At 55.5% G+C, this 15,988-nt stretch overlaps 5 protein-coding genes across 5 annotated transcripts; 4 read left to right on the top strand and 1 right to left on the bottom strand.

Moving 5' to 3' along the window:
• Positions 1-489: 489 nt before the first annotated feature.
• On the top strand, positions 490-3,207 carry M409DRAFT_58353 (uncharacterized protein; the record flags this gene model as incomplete). Its single annotated transcript, XM_033813889.1, has 1 exon — positions 490-3,207. The coding sequence occupies one exon, from the start codon at positions 490-492 to the stop codon at positions 3,205-3,207; it is 2,718 nt and encodes a 905-aa protein (XP_033663125.1).
• Positions 3,208-4,116: 909 nt separating this feature from the next.
• On the top strand, positions 4,117-6,570 carry M409DRAFT_27240 (uncharacterized protein; the record flags this gene model as incomplete). The annotated part of the gene is made up of 1 exon (XM_033808483.1): positions 4,117-6,570. One exon carries the CDS (start codon positions 4,117-4,119, stop codon positions 6,568-6,570), a length of 2,454 nt encoding a protein of 817 aa, XP_033663124.1.
• Positions 6,571-6,902: 332 nt separating this feature from the next.
• M409DRAFT_27239 (uncharacterized protein) lies at positions 6,903-8,896 on the bottom strand (the record flags this gene model as incomplete). Its single annotated transcript, XM_033808482.1, has 2 exons — positions 6,903-8,603; positions 8,663-8,896. 2 exons carry the CDS (start codon positions 8,894-8,896, stop codon positions 6,903-6,905), a joined length of 1,935 nt encoding a protein of 644 aa, XP_033663123.1.
• A 363-nt stretch (positions 8,897-9,259) lies between these two features.
• Positions 9,260-11,089, top strand: M409DRAFT_69166 (uncharacterized protein; the record flags this gene model as incomplete). Its single annotated transcript, XM_033818164.1, has 2 exons — positions 9,260-9,755; positions 9,804-11,089. 2 exons carry the CDS (start codon positions 9,260-9,262, stop codon positions 11,087-11,089), a joined length of 1,782 nt encoding a protein of 593 aa, XP_033663122.1.
• A 1,504-nt stretch (positions 11,090-12,593) lies between these two features.
• Positions 12,594-15,635, top strand: M409DRAFT_69165 (uncharacterized protein; the record flags this gene model as incomplete). Its single annotated transcript, XM_033818163.1, has 2 exons — positions 12,594-14,575; positions 14,627-15,635. 2 exons carry the CDS (start codon positions 12,594-12,596, stop codon positions 15,633-15,635), a joined length of 2,991 nt encoding a protein of 996 aa, XP_033663121.1.
• Between the last annotated feature and the right edge of the window lie 353 nt (positions 15,636-15,988).

The raw sequence follows: 15,988 nt of genomic DNA, 5'->3' as shown, positions 1-15,988 counted from the left end.
AGTGGCATGCTGGCAATGGCGGTCAGGTACTCGACCCCTGAAACGTAGGCCAGGTACATAGCCCCCTGAGCTAGACAAGAGCCATGCTAACGTGTCTTGTATCGCCGACTTCGTAGATTTGGCATAGCTGGAGACATAGAAAGCTAATAATTCCTTGTTGTGGTCTTCTCTACAGCAGCGCTCTTTGACCCTGCTGTCAAAGGAGATCCAGACCAACTGCTAGATTTAGGTACTCATGCGTGAACGAGTGAACAAAGCGCAGGAACCAACACAATCTGATCTGAGACAAAGAACACGATCTCACCCAATCTCTGCATCATCGCGGCGACCTCACCCCCGCCGTCGCCGCATTTCCACCCGCTTGCAGACGCCGCCTCGCTTCGCTTCCCGCACACCGTGCTTGAATTTGTTTTCGCCTCCCTCGTTAGCTGGTCCACCGACATCACACACATCATCTCCATCATATCCCTGCAAGCACAGCACGCAGCCATGGCAACAATGGTTGTCATCAAGAACTGGCTCCAGCAGCAAGACGAGAGATCATGGACGATTTTGGCCGCTGCCCTCATGTTCTTCACCTTAGTCGCCCTCTTCTTCTGGCTGCGAAGCCCACCACCACCTCGCGTGAAGGCAGTCCCGTGGCGCAAAGGCGTTTGCCCGCGTGTTCCTCCCCCGTTGACCGTGGAATTCACCGTCTCTCGACGCGACCGAATAGGTCAGGTCGAAGCGGAGAATGCGCGACTCCGTCGGCAGGTTCGCGAGGAGGCGGCCCTGCGCGTCATGGACGTCGAGCGTGAGACTGAGGCACTGGAGGAGGTGCACGAGGAGGAGATGGGCGCGCTGCGCACCAAGTACGAGAAGAAGCTGCTAGCTCAGGGGAAGCGTAACCGGGAGCTGGCCTCGACCGCACATCAAGTGAGGTCTGAGGCCGGCCAGGTGCGCCGCATCCTGCAGAGTGAGAGGGACGTGGCCCTCAAGCGCAAGCAGCAGGCAGAGAAGGAGCGCGATGCGTTCCATACGATATCCCACGAGTCGAGGTGGGAGGCCGTGCGGACGAGGAGGGAGATGAAGGAGTGGAGGGAGAAGAAGGAGGCGGAGTTCGAAGCCGAAAAGGCCGATCTGGAGGAAGGGAGGAAGAACCTCAGGGCGAGACAGGCCTTGGAGGCGGCGTACGCGCAGGAGCGCCAGGACATGAGAGCGGAGCTCGAGGAAGCAGCAGAGAGGGAGAGGAGCCTTCCGGACGAGATTGCACAGTTGAGGGCCGAGAATTCATTCTTGGAGCAATCACAGCGCACATCCGAGGCTCAGAGACAGGCTGTTGAGAAGCAACTCCTCCTCGCCCGACGACAGCTCGCCGTTGTTGACCCCGTGCTGGTGGGGCTACCGCCGAGTCCGATGGGCTCAGCACCAGCACCAGCACCAGCTCCAGCTCCAGCTCCAGCACCAGCAGCAGCAGTAGTAGCAGCACCGGCTCCCATGAGCCCAACGACGAAGCCTGCAGAGTCTAAGCCTGCAGAGTCACACCCAGAGCCAGAGCCCAAGCCAGAGCCGGCACAGAAGCCTGAGCCTGAGCCCAAGCCTGAGCCAGAGCCAGAGCCAGCACAGAAGCCTAGCAATGCTTCGGCAAACACCCCCAACAACACCCAAGCTGGAGCCGAAGCCCCTGCACCACCAGCAGTACCCACCACGACCACTCCGCCCCCCGCCACACCACAGATGAAGCCACAGCAGCTGCAACCTGTCCAGGTCCCAGAAGCACCGATCTCAAGTCAAGCAAGCCCTTCTTCGCCAACAGGAGAGCCACAGAGCCTCGCAAGTCCGTCTTCGCAACAGGGAAGCCCGCAAGCAGAGCCTCAACCCCAGAGCACGCAGAACGATGAGCATGCCGAAGCCAGAGCGAAAGGAGCGCTTAAGTGGGATGCCTTACTGGCAAAGCACAGAGCCAATATAGGCGCCAATGCAACGCAGCCCGCGAGCCCAGCGCCGAGCTCAAGCAATCAATCAGCCAGCTCAGGGTCGAGCAATGCCAGCCCCCTGAGGAGAGCAAACCAACGCGGTGGTAGACTAGCTCACCGAGCAGGAAATGGCTCTCGTCGTACGCGAGTCCAAGTGCCGAACCGGGCTGGAAGGCGTGCTGGAAACCAGCCCCTTCCCAAGGTGCATGGTCAGTCCAATGCTGAGACTACAGCCACACATATGGCTGCTAATGCCGCACCACAGGTGCCTGACGATCCCATGAGGGACGTCACGGCCACTTCATCATCCGCACCTGACCCATCACATCAGGATGCTACAGCTCCACAAGCAGGCGCAAACGCTGCGCCAGCAACAGAACAACGTGAGCAGGAGCCTCGGGCGACCCTGTTCAATATCAGTCCACCCAGGAGCCCTAGATTTGGCCCGGCGGCTCCAGCAGCACCTTTCCGTGTCCCAGAGGCACGTCTTCACTTCAATTTCCAAGCTCCAGTGCCACAGACGGCTGCTGCTACTTCACCACAGCAAAACCCGCCGGCGCAGCAAGCGCCAGATCATAACATGGAGGATGCCCCGGCGGCACCAACAGAGATGGCCGCTCCAGCAGCGCCCCAGCAAGCACCGACTGCACCACAGCAAGCGCCCGCTCCACCAGAGCCGGTTGACCAGGCTATGGAGGACGTCACAGCATCCCCGCCGGCAACTCATCAACCAACTCCTGGCGTCACAGCTCCGCAGCCTGGTCCTGGTCCATCTATCGGGGATACGACTGGCGGCAACACAATGCCACCGAGCTCGGGCGCCTCCGCTCCGCCTCAAACAGAGCCCCAGGCTTCAGGGGCCGGAGATGATGATGACGATGACGATGATGATGAAGATCACCTCGGCGATCTGGAGAGAGCCGCCGAGCTAAGCGACGAAGACGAAGAAGTGAAAGAAGAAGAAGACCCCGACGCCAAACTGCAGAGAGAGCTCGAAGAAGAGTGCGCGGCGCAGGGCGTCGATACCACCCAGCAACCCGGCACGCAATCCGGAGGGTCATCGCCCCTGAGCGACCCACCCGACGATCTCGACGACGACGAAATCACGGATTGGGAGGATGTGAACTTGCAGCCGAATTTGGACCCTGAGGTGGGGCGGCAGAATGCGGCGCGGAGCAGGCTGAGGCAGCGGATTGATAGGCAGAGGAGGGATGAGGAGAGGAGGAAGAGGGCGGAGCGGATGGGGAGGTGATGAGGTAGATATGGAGAATGGGATGTTTGTGCTGCGCTGTCAAAGGACTCGTGTTTTTGTGTCATCCCCGAATCGTTGAAGACTGCGCTGCTGCTGATTATATTGCTGGTAGGCTTGACAAGGGACTGATGCCGGAGATTGTTGTCGTTTCTAGGTGCGTATCGTCCCATGTGCATGTGCCACTGGCGAGGAAACCCATGGACCACAGATCGTCAATTTTGGACATCGTTGAAAGGGGGAACAGCCCTTGCGTTTGAGAAGAGAGCACGGAGTGAGCAATAGAGTGAGGCATTGAGTAAAGGATGGAGTGAAGATTCGAGTGAGGGTTAGAGTGATGGGAAGAGTGAGAGATGGACTGAAAGATAGAGTAAAGGATAGAATGAGGGAGATAGTGAGGTACAGTGGAAGGGGGTATTGAATAAGAGATTGAAGGAGAGAATGAAGTAAAGAGTGAAGTAAAGAGTGATGGAGAAAGTGAGGGATCGAGTAAGGGAGACAGTGAGGAATACAATGAGGGACGAAGTAAGAACGAGACGAATGCGAGCCTACTGTATGCCATGACCACATTCTTACCAAGAGAAGGAAGGAAAGGAGGGCTGATGAAGATCAGGGAGCAGCCAGCGTCCCAGGACGAAATGTCAGACCAGGATAACAGCATATATCCCCGAGGCCAATGCGAACACTAACCAGATCATAGCAGTACCATTGGCATCGCCCTTTCCTCAATGCGTGGGAAGCAGCGAGTGAATGGGCGAAATTTCGGTCAACATTCACTTCGCGGCGCTAGTGACGCTAGTGCAGCGGCCCGCTTAGCGCGCCCGCCACCGGGCAACACAAACTTGTCGCAGTTTGCACTTCGAGCTTTCTTCCGACAGACACACACACCACACCACCACCACCACCACCGACATGTCTTCCGACGTCGCGTCCAACGCCATGTCCGCCATCATGTCGAATCCTGTGTGGTATTTGTGTGCTGTCTCTATCATCGCCTCCGTCATCACATTCTTTTGCGGACGCGCCTGTTGCGCGAAGCCTCAACATCAACCACAACTGGTCCGCACCAGCCGCACCACTTGGGTTAACCCCAACTACCCACTTCGAGGAAAGCCTGTCGCACACGCGAATGAAGAGACGTGTCGCAATCAAATGCGATCGCTCAGAAGCGACCTGATGTCGCGAGACCAGCAAATCGAGGATCTCCGGTGGCGCATGCACGACCAGCAGAAGAAGCACGACTTTGCGCAACGACATGGCCTTCAGGAGCTATTGGCGCACAAGGAGCACGCGAACAAGATGATCGTGGAGAGACAGAAGCAAGCAGACTCGTTGAGAAAGGAGCGCGATGCGTACTGCAATGACTTGAAGTGGCAGAGACTCAACATTTCCGACCTCGAGGTAGAGCTTTCGAAGTTGCGGCGAGGCCATTTGCACCAGCAGCTCACCCGAGAGCGCGATACAGCCATGCGAGAGGCGAAAAGCGCGAAGATCTCCGAAGATGTGGCCAAGACGAAGCTTGCGCAAGTCTTGAAGACGGCACAGTCGTCGGAGGAGATTGTGGAGAAGGCGCAGAAGAAGGTGGAAGAAGCAGAGTCGGCCAAGGCCACTGTTGAGGAGAAGAATGTGTCTCTGGAGCGCGAGCTGAAGACGAAGGAAGAAGATCAAGCGCGTCTGAATGCTGCAGAGGAGAAGATCAAGCAGCTCGAGAAGAGACTGCAGCAAGCGGATCAGGAGAAAGGGAAGCAGGTACGACGAGCAGAGATGGCCGAGGAGAGAGCGGAAGCAGCGGAGAAGACGCAAAACGACCTTGCGGCGAAGAATGACACCCTCCAATGCAACATCAAGGCTCTCGAGGTGGAGAAGAACGAGCTTGGAGCCAGCGGCCTTCGGGAGCTGCAGGCCAAGTGTGATCGCCTCGAGAAGCAGAACGGAGAGTCGACAGCTACAATGGCGCGCGCGTCTGAGGAGAATGAGAAGTTGAAGAGAGATATCACGGCCGCGTCTGGAAAGAACGAGGAGCTGCAGAAGATGCTTGACGACGCGTCGAAGAGGAATGAGGAGCTCGCTACTTGGAGCACCGGCCGCGAGAACCAATTCGTGGAGCTAGATGCCGAGAAGACGAATCTCATCGATCGCGTTAAGCAGCTGCAAGCGGAAAAGGCCAGCCTCATGCAGCAAGCTCAGTATCCCCAGGCCAGCAAGGCCGACTACGACTGCGTGCAGCAAGACAATGGCCTGCTCAATCAGCAAATCGAGGTGATGGAGCAGTACCACAACGACGTGGGAGGACTGAAGCGCCAGATCGAAAACCTGAACGCAAACAACGAGCAGCTCACCCACAATCTCGACCAGCGCGCTCAGGATTTGCAGAAGCAGGAGCAACAGGTCGCAGTACTACAGAGCAAGCTCACAGATACCCTAGCTGCGAGGAATCGCTTCATCCGCGAAAAGAAGGCCGACAAAGAGGCACTCGACAAGGCACAGGACGCTTTGGAGGAGAGCGAGACGAAGGCTCATCGCCGAGGGAACGCTGCCACTAAGCTTCGGGAGTTGAAGCAGCATTTGATGGATGAGAACGCCAAGTTGAAGGGTGAGAACGCCGAGTTGAAGGAAGAGAACGCCTATTTGAATAATAAAATCGACGAGCACGAGTGCGGGGACCCCCTGGATTGGTACAAGCCACAGTATCCCAACGACCCGAAGTTTGCACAGAATGCGGACTCATCACGGCAATACGACGCATTCGGCTGCGATCAGGAACCCCCGTCCAAGTATCCTGACCTACTTGACGGCTCTCAGCCTCAGGGCGAGGCTCCATACTACAACAACCAGGACCAGAGTCAGAGCTCCCAATTACCTCCACCACAGGACCCCTTCCAGGCCAACTCCCAATACTACCAGCCCGACCACACTGCATCATCCGCCGGAGGCAGCCACTCAAGCCTGCCCCACGATCTCGACGCCATCGCTAGCTTCAACGCTTTAGCTTCCCAGCAACCAGCCAACCGAAACATCTCCCAAGCTCCTGGTCAAGCACCATACAACGGGAAAGGCCCAGACGAGTTCTCCAACGTGACAGAGTACCTGGGCGCAGATACAGAGCAAGAGAAGCGGCTGTACGGTTCTGTGCGGACTCCGAGTCAGCAGACGTGCAACGTCGATCCCAGCTTGCAGCAGGGAGGTGGTTCGCAGCCTCACAATCCTCCTCAACAACCTACACCAAACACCACCAATATCCCAGGCCTGAACCCCATTCCAGGCCAAGGACCAAACCTCCAACCTCCACCATTCTCCGGAGTCATCGACCCGCAACTGACTGCTGGAGAACTGGACTTCTCCGGGGATTTCTTTCCGGATAGATGAATGCAGATGAGAAGGAGCTGAAGCGGTTGTTGAGATTGAGGGATCGATTGTGGGATTACCTCCGCCGGTCGTGAAGCGAGAGAGAGTTTGGATACTTGTCTGAAGGCGTGGATGAATGTCGAGACAGGGGGACATTCGCAGAAGACGACGAAGATGACGATGACTGATTTTTCCTTTGTCCCCATGAATGAAAGCTCTCCACACCGAGAGAGAGCAAAAGCATGCACACGATTGACAGCACTGAAAGCGAGAGATACCCACCCCATAGAGATACAATGAATGAATCCATGGATGAACAAAACAGACCCACTTCATAACGTCTACTTCTGCTTCTACCCATCTAATCCCAACCCATCCATCAACGTCTCAATCTTGCCCAACAGAATCTGATAATTCATCGCATCCTGCGCGAACTCATCGCCCGCAATCTCGCCGTCCAGAGTCCGTACCACGCCCTGTCCCTCCTCCGCGTTGTAGCCAGTTTCTTGTTGGGGTGGTGTGAGACCCGACGTAACATCTACGCCTTCGTCTTCTAAGCCCTTCTCCTTTTCATCGGTATCTTCTGTAAGTTCGGCTGGGACAGTCTCATCCATCATCTCGTCCAAGCCTGAGTCTTCGAAGCGTAATCTGAACCGCTCGGAGAGGTAGTAGCGGATATCGTCGATGACTTCGACTGTATCCGTCTCCTGACGGCTTTGGATTCGGGATGCAGACTCCTTTACCAAGTCCTTGAAATCGGGCTCGTCGATGTATCTTTCTAGCCGGTAGGCAATGTATCTTGCGGCAAACTCCTCCAGACGGTGGACTCTTGTATCCCATCCAGCACGTAAGACGTCGTATATGTCGATGAATTCTTCTACGCTGGTCTCTCCTCGCGGGTTCTCAGCTTCGACGACGCTGGCAGTGCCGTTGCCAAGGGTGCTGATTAGGAGGGCGGCTCGTTGTTTCAGCTTTTCGATGAAGAGCATGTCTGCGGCTGTCAAGACTTCCAAGGCTATCGATAGTGGGAAGTCGGCCTTTTCGGTGTAGAGGAAGGTCAGGATGATTTCGAGGACGTCGGATGAACAGTCGACAGGTATGATCTGGAGGTGCTTGCTTTCCTGGCCTTCTCGAAATGGTGATGCGAACATGGTGTCGAAGACTTCTGATCGTAGCAGCATAGCTCGATGGCAGGGGAAGAGGACTGATTGTTTGGGATTCCGTCTCCGTGACGGTGATCTCGATGCTTGATTTTGGAAGTGTCCAACGGGGATTCCATTTAGAGGGCCGTTCGTTTGTCGTATCTTAGCACTGTTGTCCTCAGCCTGCTCGGGTTCTTCCTCGTCCTCTTCGTCCTCGTCCGCCCGTAATAGCACATCAGCGAAGATGCCATTATCTTTGTCCCACTTCACAGCATCTGCCTTGTTGCTTTCCACGCGCATTTTGTACTTCAGCACATTGTCCTGAAACCAATTTGCGAGTTGATCTCTCCCTCTTGCAACCTCATCTGTCCGTCTTTGGCGTGCTTGTCTCCGATCTCCAGACGCAAGTATATCCTCAAACACCTGTGGTATCTCCAGCTGGCGACTGAGCTTATCAATGCCAGTCAAGATTGCCTGCTCTTCCTCGCCCTCTCCCAAGCCCGCACCCACTTCACTCATATACAGGTATCTTATACATGTTTCGAAAGATTGTGAAGGGACGGTGTGGGAGAGCTTCCAAAGCGTGGTTTCGGGTGCGGCTGACAACTTCTGCGCGAAGTACGGACTTCTCGCGGCGAGGACAAACTTGTGTAGATCGAGCGTAGTCTCTCCAGTCTGTACAACGATATCGGTCGTCTTAGGCGTTTCTCGAGAGAGCAAGGAGGTTATGTGTGCAGCAAGTGGCTGTAGAGGATCCGTAGACTTGCTGTAGTCATATTGCAGGAGCAAATTCCGTATCCGATCGTTCAAGGCATTGTATAAACAACGCTCGCCCTGGAAAGTGTCACGTTCCCAAAGAGCACCTTGCTCCAGCAGCATCTGCGCAACTTCGTAATGTCCACATAGCGACGCCTCAACCCGACTTATCAGCATCAGCTCTCACCCAGGAAACGAAGTCTACGGTGACTTACAAGAATCAGAGGCGTGTAATCGTATTCGTCTCTTGCGTTGATGTTGATGCCTGTGCCGATCTGCTCTTGACACACTTTCAGGTCTCCTCTTCGACACGCCTCGCAGAACTTTCGAAACTCGGGGCTGGTATCCAGTGGGTTCTCGTCCTTTAATCGTCCAGAGGAGATCTCCTTCTTCTCTTCGTAGAGCGCCTTTTCGATCTGGTGCTTGCCCTTGATCCCGGCTTCTGCCATCTTGAAGGTCCAACGGAGGTTCTCCAACACTCAAACGTAGGGTCAACAGTCATGAAGTAGAATGGCAAGCGATTCTAGACGATCTTCTGTGAATCTCAAGTCGAGATGACGTCGCGCCACCCGGCAAACTTTCCTCGCTTATCGGCCGCTATCTTGGTTACCCGGCGCAACGGCCGGCCGTGTTGTCATCTGTCAACCGTCTCTCAAGCTTCCATCTTGCTTGCAGCAACCTATACTGGTACTTCGTACATGTACACGATACATACAGCACAGCAGAGCTCTTCGTTAATGCTCAGCATCCCCTAGTCCTTCTTTACATCACGACACCCACTAACTCAGCAGCTTCACCCCCTCATCGCCGCCATGGCGACCGATACCGACTACGAAGTATTGGAGAAGATCGGCCAGGGCTCGTTTGGCGTCATTCGCAAAGTGAGGCGCAAGTGTGACGGCGAGATCAGATGCAGAAAAGAGATCTCCTACACACGCATGACGGACCGCGAAAAGGAACAGCTGCACGCCGAGCTGCGCATCCTCGAATCACTGCGGCATACCAACATCGTGCAGTACTACCATCGACAGCACCTCAAGTCTTCTCATGACCTTCATTTGTACATGGAGTATTGCGGAAACGGAGACCTAGGTGGATACATCAGAAAGCTGAAAGAGAAGAATCGATACGCCGATGAGGAGTTCATCTGGACCATATTTGCGCAGCTGGTTGGTGCTCTCTACCGGTGTCACTATGGCGAGGACCCACCACCACCAGGCAAGGAGGGAAACGTGAGGAAGGGCAAGGCACTTCAGAGCAAGCAGGGTCATACTGTCATCCTGCACCGAGACCTCAAGCCAGAGAATGGTAACCTCTTCCTCCAATGAGTTTTTGCGTCGTTTGCTGACCATACAGTGTTCCTTGGCGAGGAGAACAGTGTCAAGCTGGGAGACTTTGGTCTTTCCAAGATCATCGCCGCTCACGACTTCGCCAGCACCTACGTCGGCACTCCCTTCTACATGAGTCCAGAGATCTGCGCGGCAGAACGCTACTCGCACTATTCGGATATCTGGTCCCTTGGCTGCATCATCTACGAACTCGCAACACGACAGGTGCCTTTTGAGGCCCGCAGTCACATGGAGCTTGTGATGAAGATCAAGCAAGGCCGCATCAAGCCCTTGCCGCCCCAGTATAGCCAAGACCTCATCGATACCATCTCTTGGTGTCTCAAGACCGACTCACGCCAACGTCCGGACTGTGCACAGCTGTTGACTATTGGCAACATCAAGGTCGCCCGCACGAAGCTCGAATCGAAGGTGGCTCTTGGTCAGCTCGACAAGGTCCAACAGGAGCGTGACAGTGCGTTCAACAAGCTAGCGGCAGCTCAGAAGCAAATACAAGAGCTGCAGAACGAGGTTGGCAAGCTTCGCGAGGCAAACAAGAAGGTGGAGATGGAGTGGCATGCTCGAGCCACGTTGGCGATCGACCAAAAGGTCCAGGAGGCCTGTGACCGGAACAAGCAGGAGCTGCTTTCGCAGTTCGAGACGGCCGTCGATCAGCGTGCCGAAGAGAAGCTCTCCCTTCATCTGGCTTCTCTCCCGGGCAGCCATCACAGCTCTTCCAAGGAGGCCGATGTGTCATTCCACGTCAGATCAAGTACACCACCTCCAGGCAAGAACGCGGCTGCCTCATCTTTCGAGAACTTCATCAGCACTATCCCCGACCCTGACGCCTCTTCCTTGCCCGAAGTGCTCGAAGATTCGGTGCTCGACACAGAGTTGACATCGTTGTCGCTCAACGATCCTGTGGAAGACGAGGTCTCGCCTCTCGCTCGCCGCACGTCCAAGCTGCCTCCCAAGAAGACGGCTCGCAAGCCCTTTACCCGCGCAAAGACATTTGCCAACTGCAACACCATCAGCAATACGATTAAGGATTCGCCCATGGACGTCCACATGGCCGATCCAAGCCCAATGCCCAACCACTACAAAGGCCTCGGCCTCTCACCTCGGCGAAATGGCGGACTCCAGGAGCGTCTGACAAATGAGCCGGTGAAGAGAAACATCTTCAGCGTGGCCATAGAGAAGGAGAACCGACCACCCATCCGTGGCCGAACGCTCGTGGAGCTCTCTCAGAGTCCGGCCAAGTGGAATCCAATCGTCCATGGAGAGGAGATGCCTAGTCCATTCATCAAGAGGCGGTAGTCATGACTTCTGCTCGGAATTTCGTTTGTCTACATGTTTGGTACGTTTCGCATTTGGGTGTGGTCATGGCGGTCGGCGTTGGATGGGTCCTTTGCACGACGACATGGCTCTTGTTGATAATGGCATGGTGCTGGTGGTTGGTTTCGTATCACAGGCACGAAAAAGGGAGTCCGGTCAGTATGGCTCCAGTGTACGTCAAGAGAACAATGAAAGCTTCCTCGATTCAAATTCGTCCCGTTCAACCACATCTGACGACCTGTACTGTATGGCATGTGATTGACAAGAGACATGAGCATGTCGAGAGTGTTGTATCGAGTACATACAGCACATGCGGAGAATTAGCTGTCAATTGCTACGACTCGACTCGGCCGGCAACTCCAGCATCCGAGAAGCGTTCCATCTGCCACGCGACAGAACATCAACCTCGAATTCAGTGTATTTGACTTTGCCAGACCTCACCTTGCAGACCTAGTAGCCATTTTCCTATTGCTGCGGTCACGCCGACAATAATGACAAAACACCTACTACCAACCTGTTCCTAGCACTCTCGCGTGAGACTGCGTCGATCGACCTCGGCGATTATGCGCGTGTGCGGCCAGATTTCGCCGCGACTTGTACGATGGTCGGGCCCGGACGAAGGCTGGATGCGATGACCTGGTCCTTGGGCACACGCCAGTGGGTGTACTCCGGCTTCTTGGAAGACCAGTCTTCAAGATTAGATGCGTTGCTGGGCATTGGACGGATTGGGGCATTGGTTTGAGGTTGAGAATCAGGGGATAGGGGGACTGGCGCGTGTATTATTGGCGACGAGGCTGTTGCCTACCTACGAGCGAAAGCGAACAGCATCAGGATGGGTCGATTGTGAGTAAATACGATATACTGTACGACAACGTACGAGAGAAGGGGTTCTCCATCTCGCTGCAACGCGAGCGGACATGGCGCAAACTCCGCCTCCGACCGATCAGGCTTGGAGCGAAGGGCATCTCGTCTTGGCGTACGTCTACACCGCGCGGAACCCGCCCAACTCAGGCCAGGCAAGTGAATGATTTGGAGGTGGTCGTGGTAGCGTGGCCTGGGGTGGTCGAAGCTTGTGTCGACTCATGCCGGTCGATCAGAACTGCCTGTGAGCTGCTCGAGACGCCTGCTTAGAAACCTGCGCGCAACGACAGGGACACTCATTGATGATTCCTTCATCACTGCTGGCTGCTCTCTCTTACTTACCATAGCATGACGCACCGCTAAGCTCCAACTCAGTCATGCAGCACCACCGCCGCCAGCACACCTCTTTGATGACCACATTGAGCGCGAAAGCGGCCGCAAGCTAATCGTTTCCCACCTGCTACCCCAGGCCCTGCATCGCCCATCCAATCCTCCTCTGTTCGCCCGCGCACCGCTCCGCCGTCTGGAACTCCACCCGCAGTCTGACCGAACAATCTACCCTTTGGATGCCTGACACCACTCTCATACTATGAACCCACCCGACCCTCCCCGCACCACCGCTTCCATGAACCCGCAGCCTCCGGTCTTCAGCGGCTACCAAACCGCCGACATGGCCAACATGCCCGGCAACGGCGCCCACTGGTTTCCCCAGGATCTCGACTACGGCTACGACAACGACGACCAGGATGCCGACGGCGACGGCGACAATGCCGGCGCTGGCGACAACGACAATGAAGGCGGGGAAAGTCGCGATCCCAAGCGCAGGAGAATTGCTCGCGCGTGCGACATGTGTCGCAAGAAGAAGATCAAGTGCGATGGGAAGATGCCCAAGTGTAGCCATTGTGAGAATTACAAGACAGAGTGCATATTCACGCATGTGGAGAAGAAGAGGGCGCCACCCAAAGGTGCCAAGTATATTGAAGGATTGGAGAATCGTTTAGGCAGGATGGAGAGTTTGTTGCGCCTGTCTGGCTTGTTGGCGGAGGACGATGGCGGTCGGACAGATCTTGGGACGTTGGAGAAGAGATTGGCGGAGAGGCAACATCAGAGTACTTCGAGCCCGAATTCGAATGATTCTTCCAATCGACGCATAAGCAAAAATCAAGACGCCAACACCCCGGGAGTGCAGGAATCTAATGAACAGAATGGGAGCCCGGCGCAGAATGGAAATGCGAAGTCGCCTAATGTGCCCAATGGCCAGGACAACGTGTTCAAGCGGGATCAGAAAGAAGTTGATGCGCTGGCGGACCAGATGTGCAGTCTCATCACCAACAACTGCGGAGAGACTCGCTACATCGGCTCATCATCCGGGTTCAGTATATTCAGTCCCAAGGGTATACAATGGGTGAATGAAAAGACGGGGGACAACAGCTTTCAGCAGATGATCGCGGTCGCCTCGTCCGAGGACAAGCAAGGATGGGATCATTGGAAACCAGAAGTCTTTAACGATCTCTTCCAGAGACGGATATTCAAGCCTCTGCCCGGTCGCCAGGAATGCTACGCGCTGTTGAAGGACTATTTCGAGAACTTCAACTGCATGTTTCCCCTCTTCCATGAACCGACGTTCATGCATCTCGTCGATAAGCACTACTCCCTGGAGCCCTACGATGGGTCAGGTTGGTGGGCTAGCTTGAACGTCGCGCTTGCAATAGGGCACAGGCTGAGGGTAATGAGCAATGTGGTCGGGCAAGAGGAGGATGAGATCGCGTGGGCGTATCTGAAGAACGCGATGGCTGTCATGTCTGAGCTGACGATGCGCAATACTGATCTGCTGTCTGTGCAGGCTTTGCTGGGAATGGCTCTCTTCCTGCAAGGCACTCCTAACCCACAGCCTAGCTTCTTCCTCGTCGCTGCTGCTATTCGATTAGCACATTCGATCGGTTTGCACAAGCGTGGTTCGGGATTCAACCTCAATGAAGTCGAGAACGAGCAGCGCAAGCGTGTGTTCTGGATTGCGTATCTCATGGACAAGGACATATGTCTGCGCTCTGGACGGCCGCCTTCGCAAGACGACGATGACATGAACGTTGACCTCCCTTCAGAAGACCCGCCTGACAATGTTGGCAACGTGCCTTTAGCGCATGAGAAGGATGGAAAGACAACCATGAATCTCTTCCGACTCATGTGTCAATTTGCTCAGATCCAATCGAGCGTGTACAAGAGGCTGTACTCCGTCAAAGCAAGTCGGCAAAGCGATGGCGAGCTCCTCAATACCATTGGCGAGTTGGACGCTTCATTGGAAGAGTGGAAAGACAGCATACCGATCGACTTCCGACCTGAGCACGAGATCAAAGCCGCGCATACGCCATTGATATTGCATGTTGTTGTGCTGCACTTTGCATATTACAACTGCTTAACGACCATCCACAGGATGAGTGTACATCACGGATACTGGACGAGTCGACTGAGTGACTACGCTATTCAAGGGCTTAATGCGAGACCGCTGAATCCAAGAGTGTTTATGAGTGCTGCGCTATGTGTGAATGCGGCTAGGACGAGTATTGGGCTAATTCGCTATATTCCGCAAGGTGACTACGCTTGTGTCTGGTAAGTGATCAGGTCCTCTTGCTAAGTGTGAGAATACTGACGATTGACTAGGCTCGTACTCTACTACCCGGTCTCAGCACTGGTCACACTCTTCGCAAACATACTTCAAAATCCTCAAGATGCACGAGCCAGATCTGATCTTAAGCTAATGAGCAGTGTTGTATCCTTCTTAACCATGCTGGAGCGAGATGTCTCAGAAGCCAATGGCAACGTCCGCCGCATGCTCTCCGTCTGCGCGGAATTCGAGCGAATAGCAAGAGTAGCACTGGACAAAGCAGAGCGAGAAATGCGCGGCCGCGGCAAGAGAAAGCAAGCCGAACGCGAACGAGACAAGGCCCTCAAAGAGCGCATCAGCGGCGAAGTCGCCCAAGGCCTCGAAGAAGGCAAGAGCCTCGAGCAAATGCAAGTCGAAACCCAAGCCGCCTACCGCCGCCCAGTCCAAACCCCGAGCCTCCGAGCCTCCATCGCAGGGAGTCAAGCAGGCTCCCAAACGGGCAACAGCCCAGCGAGCTGGGGCCACAGTCCCCCCGGGGGCACCGGCCCAGAATACCAGCGCTCGTCGAGCAATGCCCGGCCCTCGAACCACCTCCAACAACAGCAACAACAACCGAACGCCTATATGCCCTCCCAACCCCCCTTCAACCCCGCCGCCTTCCCCTCCATGCCCAACGGCATGGACACGCACCACTTCGCCGGCACGCCTCCCCAACCACCCCCCTTCTCCGCCCCACACCTCAACCCCGCCGACAGCGCCCCCTTCACCAACTTCTCCCCCAGCGCCGGCGACTTCCCCATGGGCGGCGGCGGCGGCGGCGGCGGACCCTTCACAGGCCCGCCACCCGATATGTCCTCCGGCCCCGGCGGTGCTTTCCAGCAACCTTTCGTGCCCCAGGATCTTTGGCAGATGCCGATGACGCTCGAATGGGATTGGGCCGAGGGGCTGGGGTTGGGGAGTTTTACGCCGGCGGTTTTTGAGGCGGGCGGTGGGGCGGTGGGCGGTGGGGGGTTTCCGGATATGACTGGTCATCAGGGGATGGGTGGTGCTGGGGGGCAGCAGTAGGATGTTGGTGGTTCAGGTGGGCGAGGAGTTTGTGTGTGGTTGGGATGTGGTGGGAGGGATTGTTTTTTGCACCGTTCTTGACGACGTCACGGCTGTGTTTGGTTAGGTTTCTCTTTCTGGCGGGTGGGTGTGGTGTGGTGTGGTCATCAAAAAGGCGTTTCGTTTGGAGGGATTTCGTCAACACACGAACGATTACTCGGCTCAACCGTAGGAGTTTGTTATTTCATCTAACGCAGATGGAACCCAGGAAAAGGGTGGTGAATAGAGCGGAAGCACGGGAATGGAATGGAAGGATGGCCTCGATCAGATGCGTCTTCTTTTGCAAAGTGGAGTACGTATGTAACAAAATTCAC

The sequence above is a fragment of the Zasmidium cellare genome, assembly GCF_010093935.1.
Source record: "Zasmidium cellare ATCC 36951 unplaced genomic scaffold M409scaffold_36, whole genome shotgun sequence".
NCBI lineage: Eukaryota > Fungi > Ascomycota > Dothideomycetes > Mycosphaerellales > Mycosphaerellaceae > Zasmidium > Zasmidium cellare.
The sequence above is the reverse complement of the archived record's forward strand: the minus strand, read 5'-3'. Positions and strand labels throughout refer to the sequence as shown.